The sequence below is a fragment of the Pyxicephalus adspersus genome, chromosome 7 (assembly GCF_032062135.1).
Source record: "Pyxicephalus adspersus chromosome 7, UCB_Pads_2.0, whole genome shotgun sequence".
Classification (NCBI taxonomy): domain Eukaryota; kingdom Metazoa; phylum Chordata; class Amphibia; order Anura; family Pyxicephalidae; genus Pyxicephalus; species Pyxicephalus adspersus.
This window is the reverse complement of record NC_092864.1, coordinates 15957484-15981187: the sequence shown is the minus strand read 5'-3', so window position 1 is coordinate 15981187 and position 23704 is coordinate 15957484. Positions and strand designations below refer to the sequence as shown.

At 39.5% G+C, this 23704-nt stretch overlaps 2 protein-coding genes across 3 annotated transcripts in view; both read left to right on the top strand.

The window, feature by feature from the left end:
- SRL (sarcalumenin) overlaps positions 1–3987 on the top strand; it is a 34174-nt gene extending 30187 nt beyond the window's left edge. For both annotated transcript variants that reach the window (XM_072417611.1, XM_072417610.1), the window contains one exon: positions 230–3987. In XM_072417611.1, coding sequence (XP_072273712.1) covers positions 230–1035 — 806 coding nt within the window. In that variant the 3' untranslated portion in view covers positions 1036–3987. The remainder of the gene's footprint in view (positions 1–229) is intronic.
- A 16375-nt stretch (positions 3988–20362) lies between these two features.
- ADCY9 (adenylate cyclase 9) overlaps positions 20363–23704 on the top strand; it is a 71089-nt gene continuing 67747 nt past the window's right edge. Inside the window, exon 1 of the mRNA XM_072417609.1 lies at positions 20363–22858. Within this exon, the coding sequence (XP_072273710.1) occupies positions 21187–22858 (1672 nt within the window). The 5' untranslated portion in view covers positions 20363–21186. The remainder of the gene's footprint in view (positions 22859–23704) is intronic.

Genomic DNA, 23704 nt, shown 5'->3' with positions numbered 1-23704 from the left:
ACATATATTGTACAAATATTGTATTGTATGTTGTTTTTAAGCTTTTTATATTATAGTTTAAACAATACAGCAATCTTTAGAGTTATGGCTTTTTATTCCATTATCTATGTGGCCACTATATATTATAGACAGATATCAATATCAGCCATGCTAAGGTATTTTGTGCGTGTTTGCAAAACTCAAAGGGTTATACTATACACTAAGTCCTAATTAAAACTTTCTTTTCCAGGTTATCCATTTAATGATGTTTGCCAGTGGTTCATTGATAGAGCTGACCTCATCTTTGTGGTGTTTGACCCAACCAAACTGGATGTGGGTCTTGAGTTGGAAATGCTCTTCAAACAGTTGAAAGGACGTGAGTCTCAGATCCGTATTATCTTGAACAAGGCTGATAGCCTGGCCACACAAGAGCTCATGAGGGTGTACGGAGCTCTCTTCTGGAGCTTGGCTCCCCTGATCAATGTGACAGAGCCACCAAGAGTCTACGTCAGTTCTTTCTGGCCAGAGGATTACCAAGCTGAAACACACAGGGAACTATTTCTTAAGGAGGAGATCTCCCTTCTAGAAGATCTCACCCAAGTCATTGAAAACAGACTAGAAAACAAGATTGCCTTCATCCGCCAGCATGCTATCCGAGTCCGAATCCATGCTTTGTTGGTTGATCGCTACCTTCAGACCTACAAGGACAAGATGACCTTCTTCAGTGATGGTGAACTGGTCTTTAAAGACATCGTTGAGGACCCTGATAAGTTCTTTATTTTCAAGTCTATCTTGGCCAAAACAAATGTCAGCAAGTTTGATCTTCCAAACAGAGAGGCTTACAAGGACTTCTTCGGAGTAAACGCAGTTACTAGCTTCAAGCTTTTGTCCCACCAGTGCTCATATATGGGTGGCTGTCTAATGGAGAAGATCGAGAGGGCCATTACCCGAGAACTTCCAGACCTGATTAGCAGCATCAGCAAAAAGCCTCAAAACCTTAACTGCGATGTGACCGGATGCGGGGAAGCCCCAAAGAACCGTTACAAAAAACATTAACTTCTCTTCATTCTACACCTTCTCATCTATAAAACAAAAAAATAAAAAACAAAAAATTTTAACAAAATATGAAGGTCCTGCGATCTTTTAGTGATGGCATTTTTTATCATGCACTTGACATGTCAAGGCATAAAGCAGAAATGGTAAAAAATTCTTCTTCTCATAGAAGAATGAATTAATTACTACTCACTCTGATGCTGATGGAAGTATAAAAAAGAAAATCCATGGAGCCAATACCACTGGTATTGGCAAAGCAGACAACTGGTTTTCCAATCTTGCCATGTTGGGTTGACCTTAGCCTTTCAGAAAGGTTTAAAAGGAATTCCAGTAACCTGAAAAACTCCAACACCCTATAACTATGCTGCTAGATTTTGTAGTGGCCTTGATTCTAAAATAAAACTGTATTTTCTAACCTACATTCTATAGAACTCCAAGGATGTATGTTAAATAACTCAGATAGTGATAATCAATCTTCATACCATTAAGGTTTTTTTCAAATCACAATTTTACTCTTCCCAGCACCACAGTGAAGTACAAAGCAGACAAGATGGTGGGATGTTGGCAAAATTGATCAGTACCAACAATGGTGGCATTATAGTTTCATTTGGCTGATTAATTTGCTATTTTATTATTAAAATATACATAAAACTATAACTATGACAACACTGCCAATTGTTGCTCATCTACAATAGAATTGGTGACAATTCTATAATAACCAGTGCTGAGAAAACCCTGGTCTCTCCTTTTTTTTAAGAGCAATTTGATTACAAGTTTACCTCACCATACATTACTGATATACTTCCTAATTCATCCCTGGCCTGGGCTTTGGAAGAAGCAAGGCTTATCAAGAGTAGGCTTGGAATTTCCAAATATGTGAAGACTGGTGAAGGCCAATAATATCTCAAAAGACATTATAGATATAGTTACAAACCTATAAACCGTAAAATAAAATGTTGTTTTATTTATTAGCCCAATTTTAGAATTGTGGAAGTGCCCAGTCTCAGAGTCTGATTTTGTATTTTTGTCCATCACATTTAATACGCTTGGCTAACATCTGATGGAATAAAACCTGACGAAGGGGCCCCACCTGGCATGTGTACACTTTTGATCTATATAAAAAAAGGACATGGGCCTATTAGGATATTAGGTAAATATAAATGTAAATTCCAGTAATGTTGACTTAAAGGAAATCACTGAATTTCCTGTATATCTGTCATTATGTACTTCCTGTTGTGTGTTAAAAGCAGCTTACAACAGTTACAGGTGTTGGGTTAGTTGGACGCCATATTTCGGGATAATATAAAAACATAGCCCTACAAAATTTTAGTGTAAAAGAAAGGATGTTAGGAAGCCAGATGGCTGGAAGAATGAAGAACACAAGGGTAATGGAAATGTGTTGTTAATAAAACACACACGGACTTCGTGTCAACTATGCACAGTTGGGGGGAGCCATTTTGTCGAATACAGACGTTCAGTTGTTTCAACAGTTTTAGAGGAGCCATTTTAATCATGAAAACTCAACGGATCTTCACTGTATGGAGAAGATAAATGTTTGCCAGCCTACAAACATGCTGCCATCTTGAAACACAGCTGTGTTCAGGTAGTTAATGACTTAAAAATGGTATATTGGAGCAGAAAGGTGGCCATTGAGGTATGAAAACCCATCTATATTTTTCCATTTAAAACAAAGCCTTTAAACCCTGCAAAGTTTTTCCATGCCTTGGCCAACATTTTATAAAATACAAGTCATGGTTTGGAGCCATAAAAGGTAACTGTAACGAGAGAAGGAACAAGTCACATAACCTGACATACCTACCTTTTTTCCCTCTTAAAACTGTATTAAATATTAGCACAATGCTGACTTTATTTTACCTGGACTAAGGGGCTTTGAAGCTATTTATAAACCATACCATATCTTGTTTTTTTAATTGAAGCAGCAGTATGGTCACTTGATAAGGCCATTTTGCTGCTTTATAAATGGACTCCTGGTGGATATTTTATAGTATCCTGCACACGGAGAACATGATGCTCTACATCAGAAATGTGCATGGCCTGGTGACTGTATGTGGCTGTAAATCACACACTCAGAAGCTCTCATTTTGTTTCCAGTAAAGATTATAGAAGAAAGGTCAAAACAGGCAGCTAATTTTAGCCAAAACCTATTATTCTGCTTAGGTGAAATTTGCTTGGAAAGAAGTATTCATTATTTTTCTTGATATAGAGGGTGTGTTTTAGGATATATTTAGAATAGTTTATATAATTTTTATTTAAAGTGTTCATTCCCCTTTTTTGTGTATTTGATTGTTATTTGTGTACTGGAGTTTTAATTTTTTACATTACTTTTTTGGATAGTTTTGTTTTCCTAACCTAATAATGTTACAAAAGGCTAACTGTTTTTTTGGCATGAAAACAGGTACAGAGGTACAGGATAGTTGGAAGGAGCTTCTGTAACCTTTGGGGGCTATTAAAACCTATTTTACTCCTAAAAGCCACCTTAATTTCATCTTCCCTATTGCTTCCAATGCATATTGCCAAAAAGGCAAAATTTTTATAAATTTTGATAAAGTTTTGGAAAACTCAAAACTTTCAGTTTAGCTCAACCGTACAGGTAACAATGGCATCTCTTCTATATTCTTTCAGTGCCATGGTCAATTCCCGTGCTTACGTGCTCCAAAGAGGATAAAGATAAGTCTGTAGCAAAACTTGTATTGGCTGTGTTTTTTTTTACGTCTGTTTATTCCATAAAATGTCTGCCTCCACTGTGTTTATAAATGATGAATTCAGAAACAAGATATATTTGTGGTTGGTGAAAATAGCAGGTGCCATTTTATTGGTCCAATTTATATAGCTATCTTTTTTTTCTATCATTACACTCATTTGCTCTGTTATTAAAGTCCTCTCAGTGATCACTTTCTCTTAACGTACAATAAAAATGTTTGTGCTTGTTAACAAGAGTGTCTCTGTGATCTATTTTTCTTATTAGACAATGAAGGGTTTGTGTGGCTGCAAAGTATACTCCGGGCGCCTCTTATTTCAAGGAAAACTATCGATCAAACTGAAGTTGAGTTTACATGAATAAGCACGTTGTGCAGCTGGACATCCATATGGGAAATGCTTCATACTTTGAAAAAAAAACACTTTAGATAGCACCACTGGCATGTGGATTTTCCTGTTTATGTTAGCAGGGCATGTTCATTTGTACATCCCGTCAGTTGAGTGACCACCGCTGTTACACTTCATGGCTTAGATTTTACATTAAATATTTAGCAATGGCAACTAAGCCACTACAAAGCATATTAAGAAATCAATCTGTGCTTTGTTTTTTTCTGAAAATTAAGACGATCCTTTAATAAAAAAGAACAACATATAGTAAGTCAAAACAATCAATCAGTATTTATATTGCACTCACATGCCTTTCACCAGGTTGGTAGGGGTTCCTTAGTTCACCATTGTTTATCATTCTGCTTTAATAAGGACTAATTCAAGACTAACAGCTAAATACACAGATGAAATGCATCTATGCTCCACAACCATCCCTTTGGAGAGGACCAAAACACATCCACTTGAAAGTAGTAATAAAATAAACTTAGGGAAGACATAAATGGAATGGAGCAATGAGTCCTAGCCTTTTCTAAGTCATAGAAAACCATGGACAATAATGTGAAGGTGTAACCCCCTTCTAAATATTACCCTCTTCTCTATTAGGAAGGCTTTATACAAGAATTCAGATGTCTGTAGAAAATTATGTTCATTCAGCTAAAAGAATGTATGGGTGGTCAGGTATTGCAAAGAGGTTTAATATCACAGGAAAATGGGGTATGGGGTATTATGAAGCAAAGTATGACCAGTGAATTGGTTAGGTAATACTATTGGACAAGAAGACCTGTCTCACAATAGGCAATCCAATTCACCCCAAGATGTTTAGTATGAGATAAGGTCAGGGCTCAGTGCTGGCTACTTGAGTTGAGTTCATGCGAAACTTATGAAACCATGTCTACGGAGCTTGCTTTGTAAGCAGATGTACAGTCATGTGAGGATAGAAAAAAGCCTTCTGTAAACTTTTGCTAGAAATCCAGAAGCATACAAATGCCTGAAATGTATTTGTATTAGCACTATCCTTTAGTGGAAGCACCCCAGTGATTTGGACTACATACTTTTGAATATATAGGTAGGTATATGTGATAGGTCACCACAAACTTTTTCCTGTACTGTGTAGGAAGGTACTAGAAGCAAGCTTTATTGGTTCCTACAGTGGAACTTGGATATTACATTTATTGGCATATTTTAAGTACTTAGTTCAGTACTTAGCTTACACTGGGGGGGGCCCAACAGGTGGATGGCGATCTACGGGTAGATCGAAATGGCAACGCAAGTAGATTGCGGAGCCCTGCCTTTCAAAATAAACTCTACCACGCACAGGAGTTATCAAGTCCAAGTTTTTATTGTTGGTAGATCATTTTGACCTGGTTATTTTAAAAGTAGCTTGCAAGCCAAGAAAGTTTGGGCACACTTGGCTTACACCTTCCTACCCCTGTCTACCACATCTGATGATGTCAGGCAAAGAAATGCCGAAGATGGGGGCTAGGGAAGTATAACTTAAATGTATTCATTTTAGGTGCAGGGGAGTTGGAGAGGACCCAGACAGTGTAAGTGGACCTTCCATTCTAGTGGTAGGTTTACTTTAAAGGTCTTAGGTGGTGCATTATCATGCCATCCCTTCTATGTTAGGTAAATGTACAATAGCAAGCTTTCATACCAGGCTAGGGTAATAGTGTCCAAAAATATCCCATGTTCTCATATTTCCTTGCGACAGTGCAAATTGCATTTGGACTTCTCCTCACTCACTTACATCTCCTGTTTACCCCCACTACCCTCTAGGAGTGGATCTGATAATTCATAGTGTTCCTTAACTAAGCCAACATAAACTCGGCAGGGTGAGAATTCCAAATGTCTGTTGCCATTCAATGAGTTCTTTGTTCTTTGCCTTACTGGGATTTCGGATAACCCACACATGCTTAGCAGATGTAGCAGACAAATGGGAAGACAGAGTAATTACCTTCCGTCAGGTCATCAGCTATAACAAGTTTCTGTCAATGCGTCACCATCCGAAACTGGATAGCTATGGACCTTGGCCAGAACATAATTGAATCAGGTCACTGCTGAATCTAAGGGAAAAATAACAACTGATGCATCACATGTGTTCTTGTTTTATTTTGATATTTGCTGTATATCTATGACTTCCTATGCTTCTACATAAAAACAACAAATTGCTTGCTACTTAAAGTACATAAGGTATGATTTGCTTTATCACTTTGCATTATAAACAATTGTAATTTTGAAAAGTAAAATGCAGCTTTCCAATAGTTTTTTATTCTCAGTGCTGCTCTTTTTTTTGAAGGCACCTAACGTATACATGCAAGGGTGACGTGTCATTTCCCAAGGCACGTTTAGATTTGGATGGACCATGAAAATGGTCCATCCATTGAAAAAGCCACTTTTAGTCTTTAGAATAACATGGTGACTGGTGAATGGTTCAATCTCTATCACATACAGGCAGGAAGAAATCCCTCAGCCCTGTGTAAGCTCCAGGTTGGGATTTGGATCACACAATGGACCAACTCACACCCAAAGGTGGCCCTGGAAGGGAAGGAAAAATAAGTATACAATGATGGTGGGTGCCACCAATAAAGCCAACCCTGTGCTTTGCCCTGCATGGATAAAACACAAGAGAAAACAAGGAAAACACAATCAGGCAGGTCAATATTGCAAAAAGGGACAAGCTATGTCCCTTCTGCAAAAAACTCTCCTACCTGCCTGATAGCTCTGGGTATCTGGTAAAAAGCTCTCCTACCTGCCTGATAGTCCTGGCTATATGGTATAAAGCTCTCCTACCTGCCTGATAGTTCTGGCTATATGGTAAAACGCTCTCCTACCTTCCAGATAGCTCTGGGTATCTGGTAAAAAGCTCTCCTACCTGCCTGATAGCTCTGGGTATCTGGTAAAAAGCTCTCCTACCTGTCTGATAGTTCTGGCTATATGGTATAAAGCTCTCCTACCTGCCTGATAGTTCTGGCTATTGGGTGGGCATGGGCAGGTAGTTGGTGAAGGAGCAGGAGGTAATGTTGAAAATCTCCAGGGGGAGGTAGATAGGCATGCAGTTGGTGGACCAGTGGATGGTATTGGATAGAATCACTGGGGTGAGGTGGGAGGGCATGGGCAGATAGATGGTGAAGCAGCAACTGTTAGTGGTAGGAATCACCTTTATGGGAAGGTAGTTGGTGGGGCAGTGGATGGTATTGGAATGAATCACCAAGGAGAAGGAGGGTTGGCATGGGCGTGTAGAATATCCAGGTAGGAATCACTTTCCCGGGTGGGTGTCTATGGATCGGGGCGACCGCTTCTGCACACATACTTTATTGATGCTGGAAAAAGTTGGGTGGTCCTGGGCAGGTAGTTAGTGAAGCAGCAAGTGTTAGTCTTGGGAATCACCTGGGGGAGGTGGATGGGCAGGTAGTTGGTGGAGCAGTGAATGCTATTGGATAGAATCACTGGGGGGAGGTGGGAGGGCATGGGCAGATAGATAGTGGAGCAGCAAGTGTAAGTGATAGGAATCACCTTTATGGGCAGGTAGTTGGTGGAGCAGCAAGTGGTAGTGGTAGGAACCACCTTTATGGGCAGGTAGTTGGTGGAGCAGCAAGTGTTAGTGGTAAGATTCACCCTCATGGGCAGGTAGTTGGTGGAGCTGTGGATGGTATTGGATAGAATCACTGGGGAAGGAATGGGCAAGTAGAGGGTGGAGCAGCAAGTGTTAGTGGTAGGAATCACTAGGGAAATGAAGGTGGGCATGGGCAGGTATCTGGTAGAGCAGCATGTGTTTGTGGTGAATATCATATTGCTAAGATTTCTATGGAACAGAGCGACCTCTTCTTTACATGTACTTTATTGATACTAGAAAAAGTTGGGTGGGCATGGGCGGGTAGATGGTGAAGCAGCAAGTGTTAGTGTTGAGAATCACCAGGAGGAGGTGGATGGGCATGGGTAGGTAGTTGGTGAAGCATTGAATGATATTGTATAGAATCACTGGAGAGAGGTTGGATGACTTGGGCAGGTAGCTGGTAGAGCATGAAGTGTTAGTGGTGAATTTGATATTGCTAAGATGTTCTATGGAACGGAGCGACTGCTTTTGAACATGTACTTATTGGTGCTAGAAAAAGTTGGGTGGGCATGGGCAGGTTGTTGGTGAAGCAGTGCAGTGTCAGTACTGACATTACTATGAAGAGGTGAGTGGGCATGAGCAGAGTTATTAGTAAAATTCTACAGGAAGAGGTAGGTGAGCATAGGCAGATAGTTTGTGAAGCAAGTAGGTGGGCATGGGTAACCAGTAGTAGATGAAGTGTTGCATTATTGGTGGTGAATTACCTATTGATGCATTTATTTTAATATAAAAGGACCCTTTAGGTATTATTTAAATGAAAGTTACAAATGTAAAATAAATATAAAAACATGTTAAAAACTGGAGCATGAGCAGTTTATATGCGAATAAAATACCACATTATGAAGGCCCATTGGTAGACATTAGGGGTTACACAACACTGATAATGGAGTACATATAGGAAACATGTCTACCTGTTCAGTACCTTGGTTTTTATTTCTGGGCCAGCACACCCCATTACCTTTTATTAAAAATCTGGTAACCTTAAAATATAAATATTCCCAGATGCCCCATATTATCTTAGTACAGGTAAGTGTTCATTATCATTGCTCTATTTATGTATCTACTAATCTTGTGACCAATTTCCCTCAGTAAAAAATAACAGCGAATGTAATCTGTATCCTCCATCAGGCCAAAGGACTATGACGGGATCTGTCACTTGTCATAAATGAGATTCTGAAACCTTAATCTCATTTTGGTAAGCACAAGGGATAATCTGTAAATATTACAGGGATTATGTCTAGAGTCAGAAACTGGAGAAAGGATAAGAATTTTCTTTAATATCTGTGCAGCCCACAGGCTGAATGGGAAATTACCCCTCTGGGTGGTGAGGTGGCAGATTGGCATTTAGCACTGTGGCCTTTTTGTAGCAGGGTTTCCGGATCGATGCTGCCAACAGTACTATGGGCACTGCAATTCACCCTTCTTTTCATACAGAACTCAAGCAAAAAGATGAGAGAGATGGAAAAGCAACTTTGAGAAGCAGGTGATATTAATAATGAAATTATGCCATATTACAACTGCAAACACACATTTTATTGGATTTTATTATAATACTTAGATAAGAAATTAAAGTGGTCCTTTGCTGTGCTCGTAAATATCAAAAGGGTCAAAGAGTGGAAAATAAAATGTAGGGAATTCCTAGCAGAAATACATTAAAAATATCAATCTTCATTTAAACATAGTTCAAACATCAATTGCATGTTATAAAAAGATAAAGGATCAACAATCAACAACAGTGCTTGTAAACCCAACGCGTTTTGTGGATAAAACCGCTTCTTCAGGGGATAGATATTAGCATATCAGATTAAAACGGCCAGTAACCTGATGTCATTAATGTCATCAGTACTAGGTAGCATCAGCGGCATAAGTCCAAACACAGTTCAGCCCAGCACTTCAGCCTCAGCTTTGACTGATCCGGGGTCCGCACACATCCCCAATTGACAGGCACGGCTAAATTTGCTTTGCTCAATTATCTGATATAATTCATATTAAATAATGTTATGGGACACCAAGAAATTTGTACATAGATTCTACACCAGACATTCTTAACCAGGGTTCCATGGAAAGCCAAGGTTCCTCCAAAAGTTGCTAGGGGTTCAGCAAACTGTATCTGGTTTACCTCCTATTGATGCTGTATGCATAGTTCTGGGGCCAACACTACTTGGTAGAGCTAGCTGCATGACCCACCATATACCCACCACTGTAGGGGGCATTGTTTCCACTGGCCACCAATGTAAGGCTTACTAACCCCAATATTGGTTTTTGGACCTGAAAATTATTTCAAGGGTTCCGCGAAGTTGAATAAGGCTGCTCTACCCCCTACAGCTTATTCATTTCAATGGGTAGCCCATAGCACCGCATCACATTAAATGCATAGCACCGCATCAAATTATTTGAGAATATCCCATTCATTGTCTTGTGTTGCATTAACAACATGCAATAATTGGAACTATCCTAAAAAGGCTTTAGGACTAACTAGCAAAATGTAATTTAAAGTAAAACTAGACCAAAAACTTTATTACCTCTTATGATAACTTAAAATGTTGTATTTCAATCTTCCTGACAATGGTCACTAGGATGTTATAATACTTGAATCTCATGCCAAATCAGCAACAGCAGCCGAAATGTTTTTTCCCCTAATCCTTACACCCAAAAAATGATCTGGCCCATTTTCTTTCTTACAACTTTAATAAGCCTGCATGATAGCCTATTACCCCTGTGTATAACAGTGCTACCTGGAAACAAACACCAACACAACCGCATGCACCCTACCTTTGTGAACCAGGGACCCAGTGCTCTACAATATCTCTCTTCTTGCAATAAAATCCATCTCTATTGTATCCAAACTGTTAACGTTTTATATAATAAATCTCTAACATCCAATCAATTTTAATGCTTAGTTTGATGTTATAATAATCCTAAAATGCTCTCATTTGCACATCTTTACAGAAGATGGCTCAGTGGTCAGCACACTGGCTGTGCAGCTCTGGGTAACAGGTTTGAATCTCAGCCAGGACACTATCTGCATGGAGTTTGCAGGCTGTCCCGTGCTTGTGTGGGTTTTCTCCAGGTGCTCTGGTTTCTTCCCACATTCCAAAACCATGCAGTTAGGTTAATTGGCTTCTCCCCAAATTTGACCTTAGACTGCAATAAAGACATATGACTATGGTAGGGACATTAGATTGTGAGCTTCTTTGAGGGACAGCTAATGACTATGGACTTTGTACATCGCTGTGTAATATGTCGGCGCTATATAAATACTATGTAATAATGTTATACTTACACATCACAGTGCTAGCCTAGATGACCATAGACTGTAGCAAAGCAGTTTCACCACTAGAGTGCAGCATTTGGCTTTGCTTGGCACACTTACCAATGCAGCCAAAATGATGGCAGGATTTTATATATTTATAGATTTGTAAAAATTATTTACATTCCTATTCCTTGTTTTTTGTATGGAGCAAACAAGGAAGAATACATTGAATAGAAAACATCATGCTTTTACTTTTTTATTACTTTTCTATACCTAAATGACAACAGTTGGTCCAGGCAACTGATAAAATTTACAAAGGGAATTATCTGCATGGAGTATGAATGTTTCCCCTATGTATTTTCCTGGGCACTCTGGTTTCCTCCCTCATATTGCTAGGTAATTGCCTTCTGAAAAATTGCCCTTAGACTATATAAGGGGTTTTATACTATATATATGGAAGGGATTTTAGATTGTTAGCTCTTATGATGCACATAAAGTGACCTGATTGTGGATTCTGTAGAATGCAATATGTTATAGCTTTATTAATACATAATAATATAATTAATACTATTAATAATAATAATAAATATTGCCTATGCTACCTGGTGGACTTGGGGGAGTCAGCATTTTTTTTTTAATTTAATTTACAGCTTTGTTCACAGCTCCTTTGTGCAGGACTGCAGCCTCTTGTCACCTAATTCTGCACTGTGTGTTCTTATAGTTTTGCAACACTTGGTATGTATCAAGGATACCACTAAAAACACAGGGTTATACTGAGCATCTGTATGAGATAAATGCCAGGATTGATGCTAGTTAGCAAGTAAGTCATGTCCTCAAACTGGGATAAAATTCATATTTTTCTTCTGTAACAGAAAATTAGATTATGGCATTTGGATTACCCAGACTGTGTATATTAAACCCAAACTTAATTTGAATAGAGTGGGAAAGGGTTTGAACTCTTGTGAAATTTTTTTTCTAGGTCCTTGCTGGAGAATCTCACCCACTTTGGTGTCGTTGGCACCAAGAGTGAAGAGAAACCTTAAATTTTACAATTCTTAAAGCAAATTTAAATATTTCGAAAGTATGAGCAAACATAAAAAGTGCACTGGGTGTGACTATAGGATTTCTCTAAAAACAAAAGGCTTTTATGCCTGAATCAGGCAAGTCACCCAATATAATGCCAAAACCAGATGGATCCCTCTATTTATGGGTTAGGTAACGCCAGCCCGCCAAGTACTTGTAGGGGGGTCCTATAGGGATAGAACCTTATAACTAAACATATTCCCCTTTAATCCAAGGCTGTCCAACTGGCATTGTGGCCCTTGGAGTCTTCTTTTGTGGTTTGTTATTAGGGTTCTTCATGGTAAATATAGGCTTGCAGATTAGTACCTGCCAAACCAAAAATTTCCACTGATGGCTTGTTCCAGAAGCAATTCCTAACCCCCACCTGGAATTTCTCCAGCCTCTTCCCAAGTTCTATCTCCATTCCCAGCCACACTTCTAGTTTAAAGATTTAAGACATTGTGGAACAAAGTTGGCTGGTTAATAAACAAAGGGTGTGGTGTTATGTCAAGACTTTTAGGGACACAAAGTTTTGGGGTGGCTCAGAAAAGAAAGACTGAAGGTTCAGATTACTAGTATGGAGTATGGGAATAGAGAATGGCTTTCCTCCATAGACAGAACCATTAATGCAAACGTCTTGCTATACCCTGCTTGAGTACAGCTCAGATTTGGTTTATAATTAAAGAAATTAAAATGAATATTAAAGAATAAATAAAAGTCCCCTTTAAGTCCTCAATGCATTCACAGAGTCTGAGTATCTTAAGGTTAAGTTCATTGACACAAGGTGGAACTGCCAGTAATTACTTTCTTTATGGCACCTGTAAAGTAGGAGATCCCGACAAACCGCAGTTTGACAGATGTATTTATACACCTATTGTGGATGTGTTGTTCTGGCTGTATCAAATTATTAGGATGGGTGGAGTATATCTTATGTTTGAGAAAGTATATTGTGTGTGTGGATGCAGGATGTCTTATTACAGTGCTGGTCTCTGTGTCATATCCCCATATCAGCGACTAGCAATTAGCAGGATATGATCACGCAGTGCTGCCTGCTATTTATAATACAGCTACGTCCCATTTTTAAAATGAATATCGGGAAATGTTTGAGAACTTTTTGTTCTAAACCTTTAATACTCATGGACTTGTTAACCTCCTGAAATGTTACAATAATTCAAAAAGTTGTTGGAAAATATTTTATTTAGGTAAGTTCTACATATTTAAGGCTTTGCAGTTCTATTTGCTTCTCTATGGCATAAGTTGGTAGAAGGACATGACAAGGCCACAGGGGTCTGGAGTTTAAAGGGGGAGTGCATGGGGACAAATATGGAGAGATCTACTATTTAACCCTAAAGTTACTACCCATATTGCCCTTGCTAGGACTGGTTGAGGTATGATGGCCATTTCTGCTTTAAATGCATTGGTATTGTGCTTGTGATTTCTTACACAAGGGGTAGTCACATTTCCTGTCTAGTTCTTCAATCTCCGCCACATTACCCCCAAAGCTGAGTCCATTCTGTACCAACATAATATGGGGTTTAGCGTTCTGTATTGTCTCTATAAATAAAGTCTGGAAATACTGTGTGAAAGCTTCATTTATCAATATATATAATAATATTCTAATCCCAAGTAGCCTTATTGTTTCCTTTCTTCCCAATGAATTTAGCAGCCAAGATGAAAATGCCAAAGGAAGCTATCACAGCAGAATAGGATGTAGGTCCTACTTTTGGTGCTCCCTTCCTGCAAAAGGCAGTAACATCTTGTCTATCTATAGATCTGGACTTGTGCCCAATTTAGATGAGCCTCACATCCAGACCCTTTCCCTACCATGGTCAGTTTTCATGGAAAGCCCTACCCATGTGCCCAGGTAAAAGTATTGTAACAAATATTTAGTGTACCAGTTTATTGCTTAGAAGAATAATGAAAGTAGCCATCAGCTAGAGTTCAGCTCTAGACAAATCTTTTACATATTTATTTCTTCTTAGCTTCTTGAAGGTTGAATAAACAGCTAGCTTCATTAGGAGCCCAACTCTAACCCAAAGTTTTTTTACATCATTTGTTCTTCCAGAGCTTAGAGTCCAAGTCAAGCCAGTTGTCCCTCCTGAGCTCCTTGATGGTTTTAGAAACTGCTTCTCTCATCTACAGTCCAACTCAAACCACAACATCTTACATCCTACGTATCTCTTGAACTCCTTGAATGTTGAAGAAGAAGCTACCTTCAGTAAAAGTCCAACTCCAGCCCAAACTTTCTACATCAGTGGTCCCCAACCTTTTGGAGCTCACGGACCACTAAAACCACGGACTCCGGGCCGCGCATGCGCGGGGAGCAACGTGACACTCAAAGGGGAAGAAACTTCCCCCAGAGTGACGTCATAATGCCAAAACCTGCCCACTCTCTCTCTCTCTGGATACAACCTGCCCACCGCCCTGAGCCTGCGATGCGTATGGGTGACATAGTCCGCAGCTCTGGCTGGTGCACCCCAAACCGGGGTCAGGAGAAGGACCCTGCTGGGGGGTGCACCAGCCAGAGCCCCAGACCACTGCTGGTCTCGGTGCTCTCGCGGCCCAGCTGTCAGAAGAACGGGGGTTGGGGACCTCTGTTCTACATTATTTGTTCCTCCTGAGCTCCTTGATGTTTAAAGAAGTAGCTTCCATCAGTTATAGTCCAACTGTAGCCAAATTGTTTTACATTATTCATTACTCCTAAGCCCCTTGATGGTTAAAGAAACTGCCTCCCTCATCTAGCGTCCAACTGAGGACAAAAAATTTTACATATTTTGTTCCTCCTAAACTTGAAGAAACAGCTACCTTTAGTAAGAGTCAACTCTAGCCTGAATTTCTAGTTATTCTTTTCGAAATTAACAAGAACGATATATTATAATGTAGCTCTCATTTGTATCCTAAAAAAGCCACAAATAGCTTCCGAGAAACGTGTAGATGTTCATTGAGATGTGATATGAACTTTGTATGTCACTGTTTTTTGCTTTGAGCAATATGTGTATGGTGTTACCTATTTATGTATTGTTGATTATGTATGAAAGTATATATATATATATATTTTTTTTTGTTAATTAAAGGGTACATTTATCCAGAGCATGTGCCTCAAATGTCCCAATTAATCTTGTTGCTTTCTTGTAATAATTGTTATATAGTTTGTTCCTCCTGAGCTCCTTAATGTGTAAAGAAGTAGCTACCCTCAGCTATAGTCCAACTCTTGCTATTTTTTTTTTTGCTATATTAATTTCCTTTTCAGCAAATCGATAGTTGTAGAAACTGCTTCCCTCATCTAGAGTCCACCTCAAACCAAAACATTTTACATCCTTCATCCCTCCTGAGCTCGTTGAATGTTTAGGAAGGAGCTACCCTTATCTAAAGTTCAACACTACCTGAAACTTTTTATATTATTCGTTCATCCTGAGGTCCTCCAACTCTACTTCGAGTGCAGTGCTGCTGAAAAGTGGGCTGGTATATCAGAAAGGCCTCCAACAGTTAAAGACCATGTGATCTTTGAATCAAGACTTCGCAGTATGATCAAATGACTTTGCAAGCTGCAAAAATCCTACTTCCACCATATTTGTTACATTTACTTCTTTCCGTTACCTGCACCTATGATTGGGATCATGGTTCCTGAGCTGATTAGAGGAACAATTAAGCCATCTAGCTGCCTGGAAAGGTGAAGAAAAGTAAAGTGATGTGGTGTCAAAACATTAGACCATAAGAAGGGTGTCAAATAATAAAAAGATATTTAGCAAAAAGCCTCTGAAGTGTTAATTAGCTTGTCAGGAAGACATGCTCAGACACAGCAAAATGTGTATAAGATAAAGGGTGTGTTCCCAATCATACAGAAATGTGTTCATTCTACTACTTGAAACGGAAGAACTGAGAAGGTATTCATGCACGCATGATGCAAATAATTTTGGCATAGTTGCATGACAATATGACAAAACAGGAACAAAAGCTTGTTAAGCACTGTTACCTATAGTAGCCAAGAAGCTGCTGCAAGCCCGATGGAGAAGTCTCATTTATTGGTTGGAGGATGTCCAGAACTATCTGGCTCTTTATTTCCCAGCCTGACTGTCACTGACCCACATATTTTATTCAGTGAGATTGACCTAGTGAAAAAGAAGTCTGCCTAAAATGCCCACCATAGCTACCTGTTCCAAAAGTCAGTCCCTGCCTTGCATCTGGGCTGGAAGCTCAAGTACTGAGAATGCTCTGCTGTTTGTAGAAAGCTTTGTACAGCACCCTGTTGACCTTTCCCAGGAGACATGATATGCTTGGATTGCATTAAAAAGCACTTAATTTTAGAAAGTTGACAATTATTTGTAGAATGATCGTACATTCGTACATAGAGATCATTTTTAATCCACTCTGGTGAAATCCGATAGGAGATCTCAACTTGACTGGGACTTTCCATTATTATTAATATTATTAATATTATTATTATTAAAATTAATAAACAGGATTATTCTTCCCATTATATATATTGATTTAAGGTTTAGGGAAGGCTAAGGTCTCCATCCAGACTGCACTGGGTACAACCAGACACCAGCCATGTCACATATGAGGATGGAACATATATTAAAATATCCATCATATTTTGAAATGCAGAGCAACTTTTCCTTTTTTTTACAGGTGACCAAATAGAAAGGTAGGGTTGTGCCTCTCTCTCTCATGACTTCTATGAATTTAATGTGCATATGGGCGACCACCTTGGGGCTACATGGAACGTATTGGATAGAAGTTCATTTTATGTCATCTTTAATTCCTTCATGGCCTTGAGAAGGAAAGTTTTTTGAAGTATATAGGTGTGAAATTCAGATTAGAGTTAGGTTTAAAAAAGATCTTTCATAATTGTTAAGAAATGATTTGACCAATGAAAGATATTTGGAGCAAATAGACAATTCTACAAATGCATTTTTACATTGTCTGATATATATGTTTGAGTGAGAACATCTTAGAGCTGGTCTGTCTCTAAGGAAGAACATTAGGGGTCAGAGGGGTAAATCCCACTGGGCTGATGGGTGCTTTCTTCAAGAATCCTCAACCAGGGAATGTCACAGAGACTTAATAGACATATTATACAACCTGAATGGGGCTCTATGGAACATAGCCACTCATTGGGTAGAAGTTCATTCATTTCCAAATATTGGGCGTATATGTTAAAAGCATTAACAATATCTTTGGGTTGTCTACTAAGGAGAACAGTTGGGATCAGACAGCAAATTCTACCCTGATGAGGGGTCCTTTCTTGAAGAAGCCTTGGCCTGGCCAAGAGCCTATGGATATATTGTTAATTCCTTCATCGAAGAGAGCATTCATTGCTGATTTCTCTCCTTGTGAAGGGTGATTAGTCTTGTACGCAAATCTACTCTCTGCTCAGGCTGTGCAGCTCAGTTAAATTTACAGGGTAATATCTAGGTTTGCAAAAGCATTGGCACTAAGTGAATTCATATCCTTTCTATATCCTATCCTATACATATATATATTTATATATATATATATATATATATATACATATTGTTATATATGAGACTAATTTAGCTGAAGTTCAGCATTAAATCGGTCTCTAAATCAGGCTTTCAGTTCTGTTCTTTTGCTATTCCTTATCTAAGTGGCAGCAAGCAGCTTCCAGTAATTGTGTATTTAGGAATTCCTCACCAATTTACAAACAGATTCAGAAACGGGGTTCCCAGATTGCCAGATTACTGTACATAAAAGAGAGAGGTTGAATTTGTGCAATACAGCAATGAAAACCAAGTCATTGCTCCCTTCCTGCATTAAAAGACTTCACTTTCAATTTTCCAAAGCAGTGTTCCACTTAATTGTGTCTCTCTGGGACATTGCTATTTATTTGCTGACATGTGGCAACTTGTATAAAATAGAAAAAAACATAGCTTACATTAATTATAAAAAAAGGGAAGCAGGAGCTCTGTCTCGTGTAAAGTTGGAATCAGCAATTGTATGGAAAGAATTTAAACTATATATTTTTTTGAAAAAGCAACTTTGTATTAGACAAATCAGACAAGCATTATCTTTTGTCTCTGGATTGCAATTCTTGCATGTGTGATTGATGCTTCCAGCGATCAGCACACCAGGTAGTTACTAACACCAATTGCTTTCTCTCCAAAAGAAAATGGTGACCCAGATATCAAGCCTATTAACAAATGGACAGGGGGGGGGGCGTAATAAATATTAAGGGGTCATTTCAGGGGTTAGGCTATGTACATATATTAGATAATTGTAGCCCAAGACAAATGATCGCAATTGTCTCAGATGAAATTCTAGCATGTACACAGCAACTGCCCTATGTCATTAACAATCCACTATTGTAATCACTAACCAACCAAGCAGGGATGACCCGGAATATTAATCTTATGGGGAAGATGCAGCTGGGAGTCTCTCGCTTGTCCTTCGCTTTCTCTTCTAGCATTGCTGGAAATGATCTTTGATTTTTATAAGTTTGACATGTTTGCATATAAAGTTATGGCAACAGCTGGAAAGATTGTTAGGTGTTGGGGTCAACTTAGGTCTTAGCAAGAAGTCATGCTGATTTAACATCAAAAGCCCCAAAACGATCGAATTTACTTATGTTAGATTTCTTAGAATAAAGCAATATGAATAATAATGCTCAGCCCTCTTCATGTAAAAATTATAACCTCACTAATATAATGAATTACTTATTTATACAGCACCATCACAAATGAGGTCAAGCCTTCAGATAAACAATGGAGTGGATTTACTGAAGGAATTTAGACAAAATTGTTCACAAAGCAAATTGAATTTATCTCCTTGCAAGCTCTGCTGACTTCAACCATCCAATCATGTACAAAGTTTTTTTTATTAGCTTTTCTCGCATGTAATTTGTTATTCTTTGGGGAGAGAACTATCACCACATTGACTAAGCTAAAAATAAATAATTCTTTGCAGGGTGATATACTCCTTTAGTAAATCAGCCCCATTGCAAACCAACCAGATAAAAATGACATAAATCGCATGCTCAAAACAAGATGCAATGAGAGTCGGAATGTCAGCGTACAAAGGTATTGTTGTAATGATCGGGAAAGTGTGTACTAATATTATTATTAAGGTTATTATTATTATTACTATTAATATTATTATTAATAATAATAATAATAAACAGGATTTAAATAGCACCAACATATTACACAGCACTGTACAATAAATAGGGATAGCAAATGACAGATACCATCAGTGACACAGGAGGAGGAGAGGACCCTGCCCTGAAGAGCTTACAATCTAAGAGGTGGGGGAAGTATCACACATTAGGAGGGGGATATGGAATGGTGGGAAGTAGTGAGGGTTTAAGATCCAGAAGAAGACAGGTAGGTGAGTTTAAAAAGTTAGGTTTTAGGGAATCTTTTAAATGTGTGGAATGTAGGGACACAACCAACACTTTTGTAGCAAAACTGAATGTTTCTTTTCTTTGTGGTTGATCTGGATGATTTTGGTGTCTTTGTTTTCAGCCTGACTACAAATGCAACTATGTAACTAGTAATGGTTCAGTACTTGAAACCTAAATTGGAATTAGTATTATTAAAATACAAAAATTAAATTACAAAAAAAACTAATGTAAAATAAAATGATGAACATAGAATTCTACATTTGGGAGAGGAGGAGCAAAATTCCTTCTCAACACCACTTCCCTGTTGATATATTTAGAATCAAAAAACAATTTTTCTTGAAAATGAGACTTTTACGGTATGTACATAAAAATATTTTTGTGTACATACACAAAAATATTGTACAATTACAAAAATATAATTGTACAAAAAAATAAAGAAGATATAATTGTACAAAAATATTTTTTTAGGAAAAAAGTCTTGTAGTGGCATTATGTACCTAAAAATTATTTTGATTCCAAATAAAATTCAAATGCTGAAAATAATTTATATAAATTCCAATAAACCCAGCTAACCCACCTATGTGTTGCAGGAGAGTTTTTGCAGAAAGAATAGGTGAGTGTGAAGCTTGTGAATGACCTAAGTAATGTGAGTGACCTAATCAGACAGGGCTGACTGTGTATTGTGAAAACAGAAGACCAGTGATTAGACAGACTCCCAATCTTGCATGGGCTGCATTGCAATCTCATCCACCCTTTGCTTGTTTTGTATTTCCCCCTTTGCAGTCACATAAGTGTATCTCTCTTTTCTCCTCCAGTTTTTACCCCTCCATCTCTCATTCCCCTCCCTCTCTTCTCTGCCTGCCCCCCCCCTTTTTTTCTCTGTCTTTTCTCCTCCTCCTCACCCCCCCTCCCTGCTCAGCCCAGCATAGGAAAAGCAGCCAGGAAAGAGGAGAACTGAGAGCGGCCTGTCTGTGCTGGTGGAGAGGCCCCTCGTGTCTGGGGAGGGAGAGCCAGAGCCTCAGATCTTCACTCTGTGTACCCCCCAGCCACAAGAATTGGGGCTCCCCAACCTACCGGCAATACAAAGGCTGAAGAAGAAGCAGCTCAACAGCCAAGAAGCCCTTCCAGATCATTACCTGATCCAGAATCCAGAAGAAAGATCGCCTTGAACGCCCCACCTTTGAGAAAAGCACCCCAACACAGAAGAGGAATGAACCGGTCATTATAGGAGGCTCCCCTGGTCCACCGGGCTGTCATGATGTCCCAGCAAGACTGGATCCATTAGCCATGAAAGATGGAGCCCCCCCAGCGTGGATGGAATATACATCTTATTTTCACCCCCTGGGCTTACAGTACTGAGTGAGCGGTTCCCTAAATATTTACAGAAGGAAGGAGGTGGGGGGGTAGTGTAGAGATGATAGGTTGCAGGTTTTCCTGCCTCCTTTGGTGCCTCTGATTTGCTCCACGTACATGTAAATGTATGGACTGCATTGCCTTATGCTGGTGTGGTCTGGAGATAGCTGCACGCTTTCCGAATTACTGTATTTAGCTGCCAGTGCAGGAAGATACTTTGCATGGAGGCGGCAAGGAAGTGCTGCCTGGGGCAGGCTGGGAGCTGTCAAACCTTCTCAGATAGTCTGTAGCTGAAGGTTAGCCGGGCAACAGAAAGGGGGCGATAGTGTGGGAGGTGGTGGAACAGAGAACGGGGTCTCAAGTAGCACATATTGAAAAGTCCCAGGCTAACTCCATCTTAACAACATGGCTTCCCCCGTCAATCAGCAGCTGCTGCATCATACAGAGGTGAGGTGCGATGGTAGCGGGGACTCTAGTAGCGTAACTGTGAAAATTAACAGGCAGCACCACCAAGCCCCTTCTAGGCGTTGTAAATACAGTATTTCCTCCAGCTGTAGCTCGGGCGAGTCAGGAGTAAAGAAGGGTGGAGGAGGTGGAGGAGTTCGGAGGCAGAAGAAGCTCCCTCAGCTTTTTGAACGATCTAAATCCAACTGGTGGAACCCAAAATTTGACTCTAGTAACCTAGAGGAGGCCTGCGTGGAAAGATGCTTTCCGCAAACACAGCGCAGGTTTCGCTATGCTCTTCTGTACCTCTCAGTATCGGCGCTACTGTGGAGTATCTACTTTGGTGTTAATTTGGCGTCCAAACTGATTGCCCACCTTGTACCAACCCTGTTCTTCCTCATGGTGTGCCTAGGCATTTTTTGCTTCACATTTACTAAACCCTATGCCCATCACTGTATGGCAGTGTCCCTTCTTGTCACCTTGCAGGTCTTTGCTCTGACTTTGGCTTCCCAGTTCCTGGTGTTGACCGATGAAAGTGATATTGATGGCTTCTCCAACCAAACTTCCTCTTTTCATGACATAACATCTTGCCTTTCCCAAGTGGGAAGCTTTTCCATATGTGTGGAGGTTCTGCTTTTGCTGTATACAGTCATGCATTTGCCCTTGTACCTCAGTGCCTGTCTTGGGGTAGCATATTCTATCCTTTTTGAGACCTTTGGCTACCACTTTCGTTACAAGGAATGCTTTTCTCCTCTAATGGACAGGATGGCTCACTGGGAACTATTAAGTAGAGCGTTGTTGCACGTTTGCATTCATGCTATTGGAGTCCATCTCTTCATTATGTCTGAAGTCCGATCACGCAGCACTTTTTTAAAAGTTGGCCAATCCATCATGCATGGTAAAGACCTAGAAGTTGAAAAAGCCCTTAAGGAAAGGATGATTCATTCTGTTATGCCAAGGATTATTGCAGATGACCTCATGAAGCAAGGTGATGATGAGAGTGAAAATTCTGTTAAACGCCACTCTGCCTCCAGCCCAAAAAGTCGCAAGAAGAAGTCTTCAATCCAAAAAACACCCATAGTCTTCAGGCCCTTCAAAATGCAAAGGATAGAACAAGTAAGCATTTTGTTTGCGGATATTGTGGGATTCACCAAGATGAGTGCCAACAAATCAGCCCATGCCCTTGTGAGTCTTCTTAATGATTTGTTTGGCCGTTTTGACCGCCTCTGCGAGGAGACAAGGTGTGAAAAAATCAGCACCCTTGGGGACTGCTACTATTGCGTTGCAGGTTGCCCAGAACCTCGGCCTGATCATGCCTATTGCTGCATCGAAATGGGCCTTGGTATGATCGAAGCGATTGAGCAATTTTGCCAGGAAAAGAAGGAGATGGTCAACATGCGTGTTGGTGTACACACTGGCACTGTTCTCTGTGGCATACTGGGCATGAGAAGGTTCAAATTCGATGTCTGGTCAAATGATGTCAACCTCGCCAATCTTATGGAACAATTGGGAGTAGCAGGCAAAGTACACATTTCTGAGAAAACTGCAAAGTACTTGGATGACCGCTACTTGATGGAGGATAGCATGGTGGTGGAACGCGTTGGGCAGATTGTTGCAGCTGATCAACTCAAAGGTAAGAACACTCTTTTTTTAGATTGTTGGATTTAAGACTTTGTGGTCAATGACTAAAGCTGTTCAAAAATATATGTATCCTCTGTATTCATTCATGAATGTAGGGTTAACTGTCTATGTATCCTACGATATTTGCTGCAATGTGAACAAATCTGACACAATATCATGTGACTTTCAATTATGGAAGCTAAAGCACTACAATGATAATTAAATTATCAGGGATTATTCTACTGCTCTGTACTCAGGCACACTTCCTTCCCTATTCCAGAATATTGTGTAAAGCTATTGTGGTGAAGATAAAAAATTTCCAATGAACACAGAAGCTTCTAAAGATTTTAGAAATAATCTGGCACCAGGAAGTTCTAATAATGTTATAATTAGATATGTATCCAAAACTGCCCATTTTAATCATTTGCAGCCAATGGTCATTGGAGACTGGCATTAGCTGGTCCTATCCCAATAGCCAGTGATTTGGGGAATATTATATAGGGACCTGGCACTGTCTATCCTTCTTTATTGTCAGTGATCACTGGACATTATTTAGCGAGCGGCACTGTCTGACCTGTCTTGATTGGACATGATGTAGGGATCAGCACTGTCTGGCCCATCCTAATAATCAATGATCCTCATAATATAAAGACGCCACTGTCTGGTCCTGTCCTGTGAGATTCTGCAGTTAATGACAGCAAAAAAAAATGATCATTTTGCATAAAGCAGTTGAATATCTTTCTTTGTTGGGAACAGCAAAAAGCATACCTTCGGTAGCTTGTTATTATTTGCTTAGAAACAAAATACATCTTCTCATGGATGGGTTTTATATAAAAAAAAGTTTAAAAAGTATGTTGCC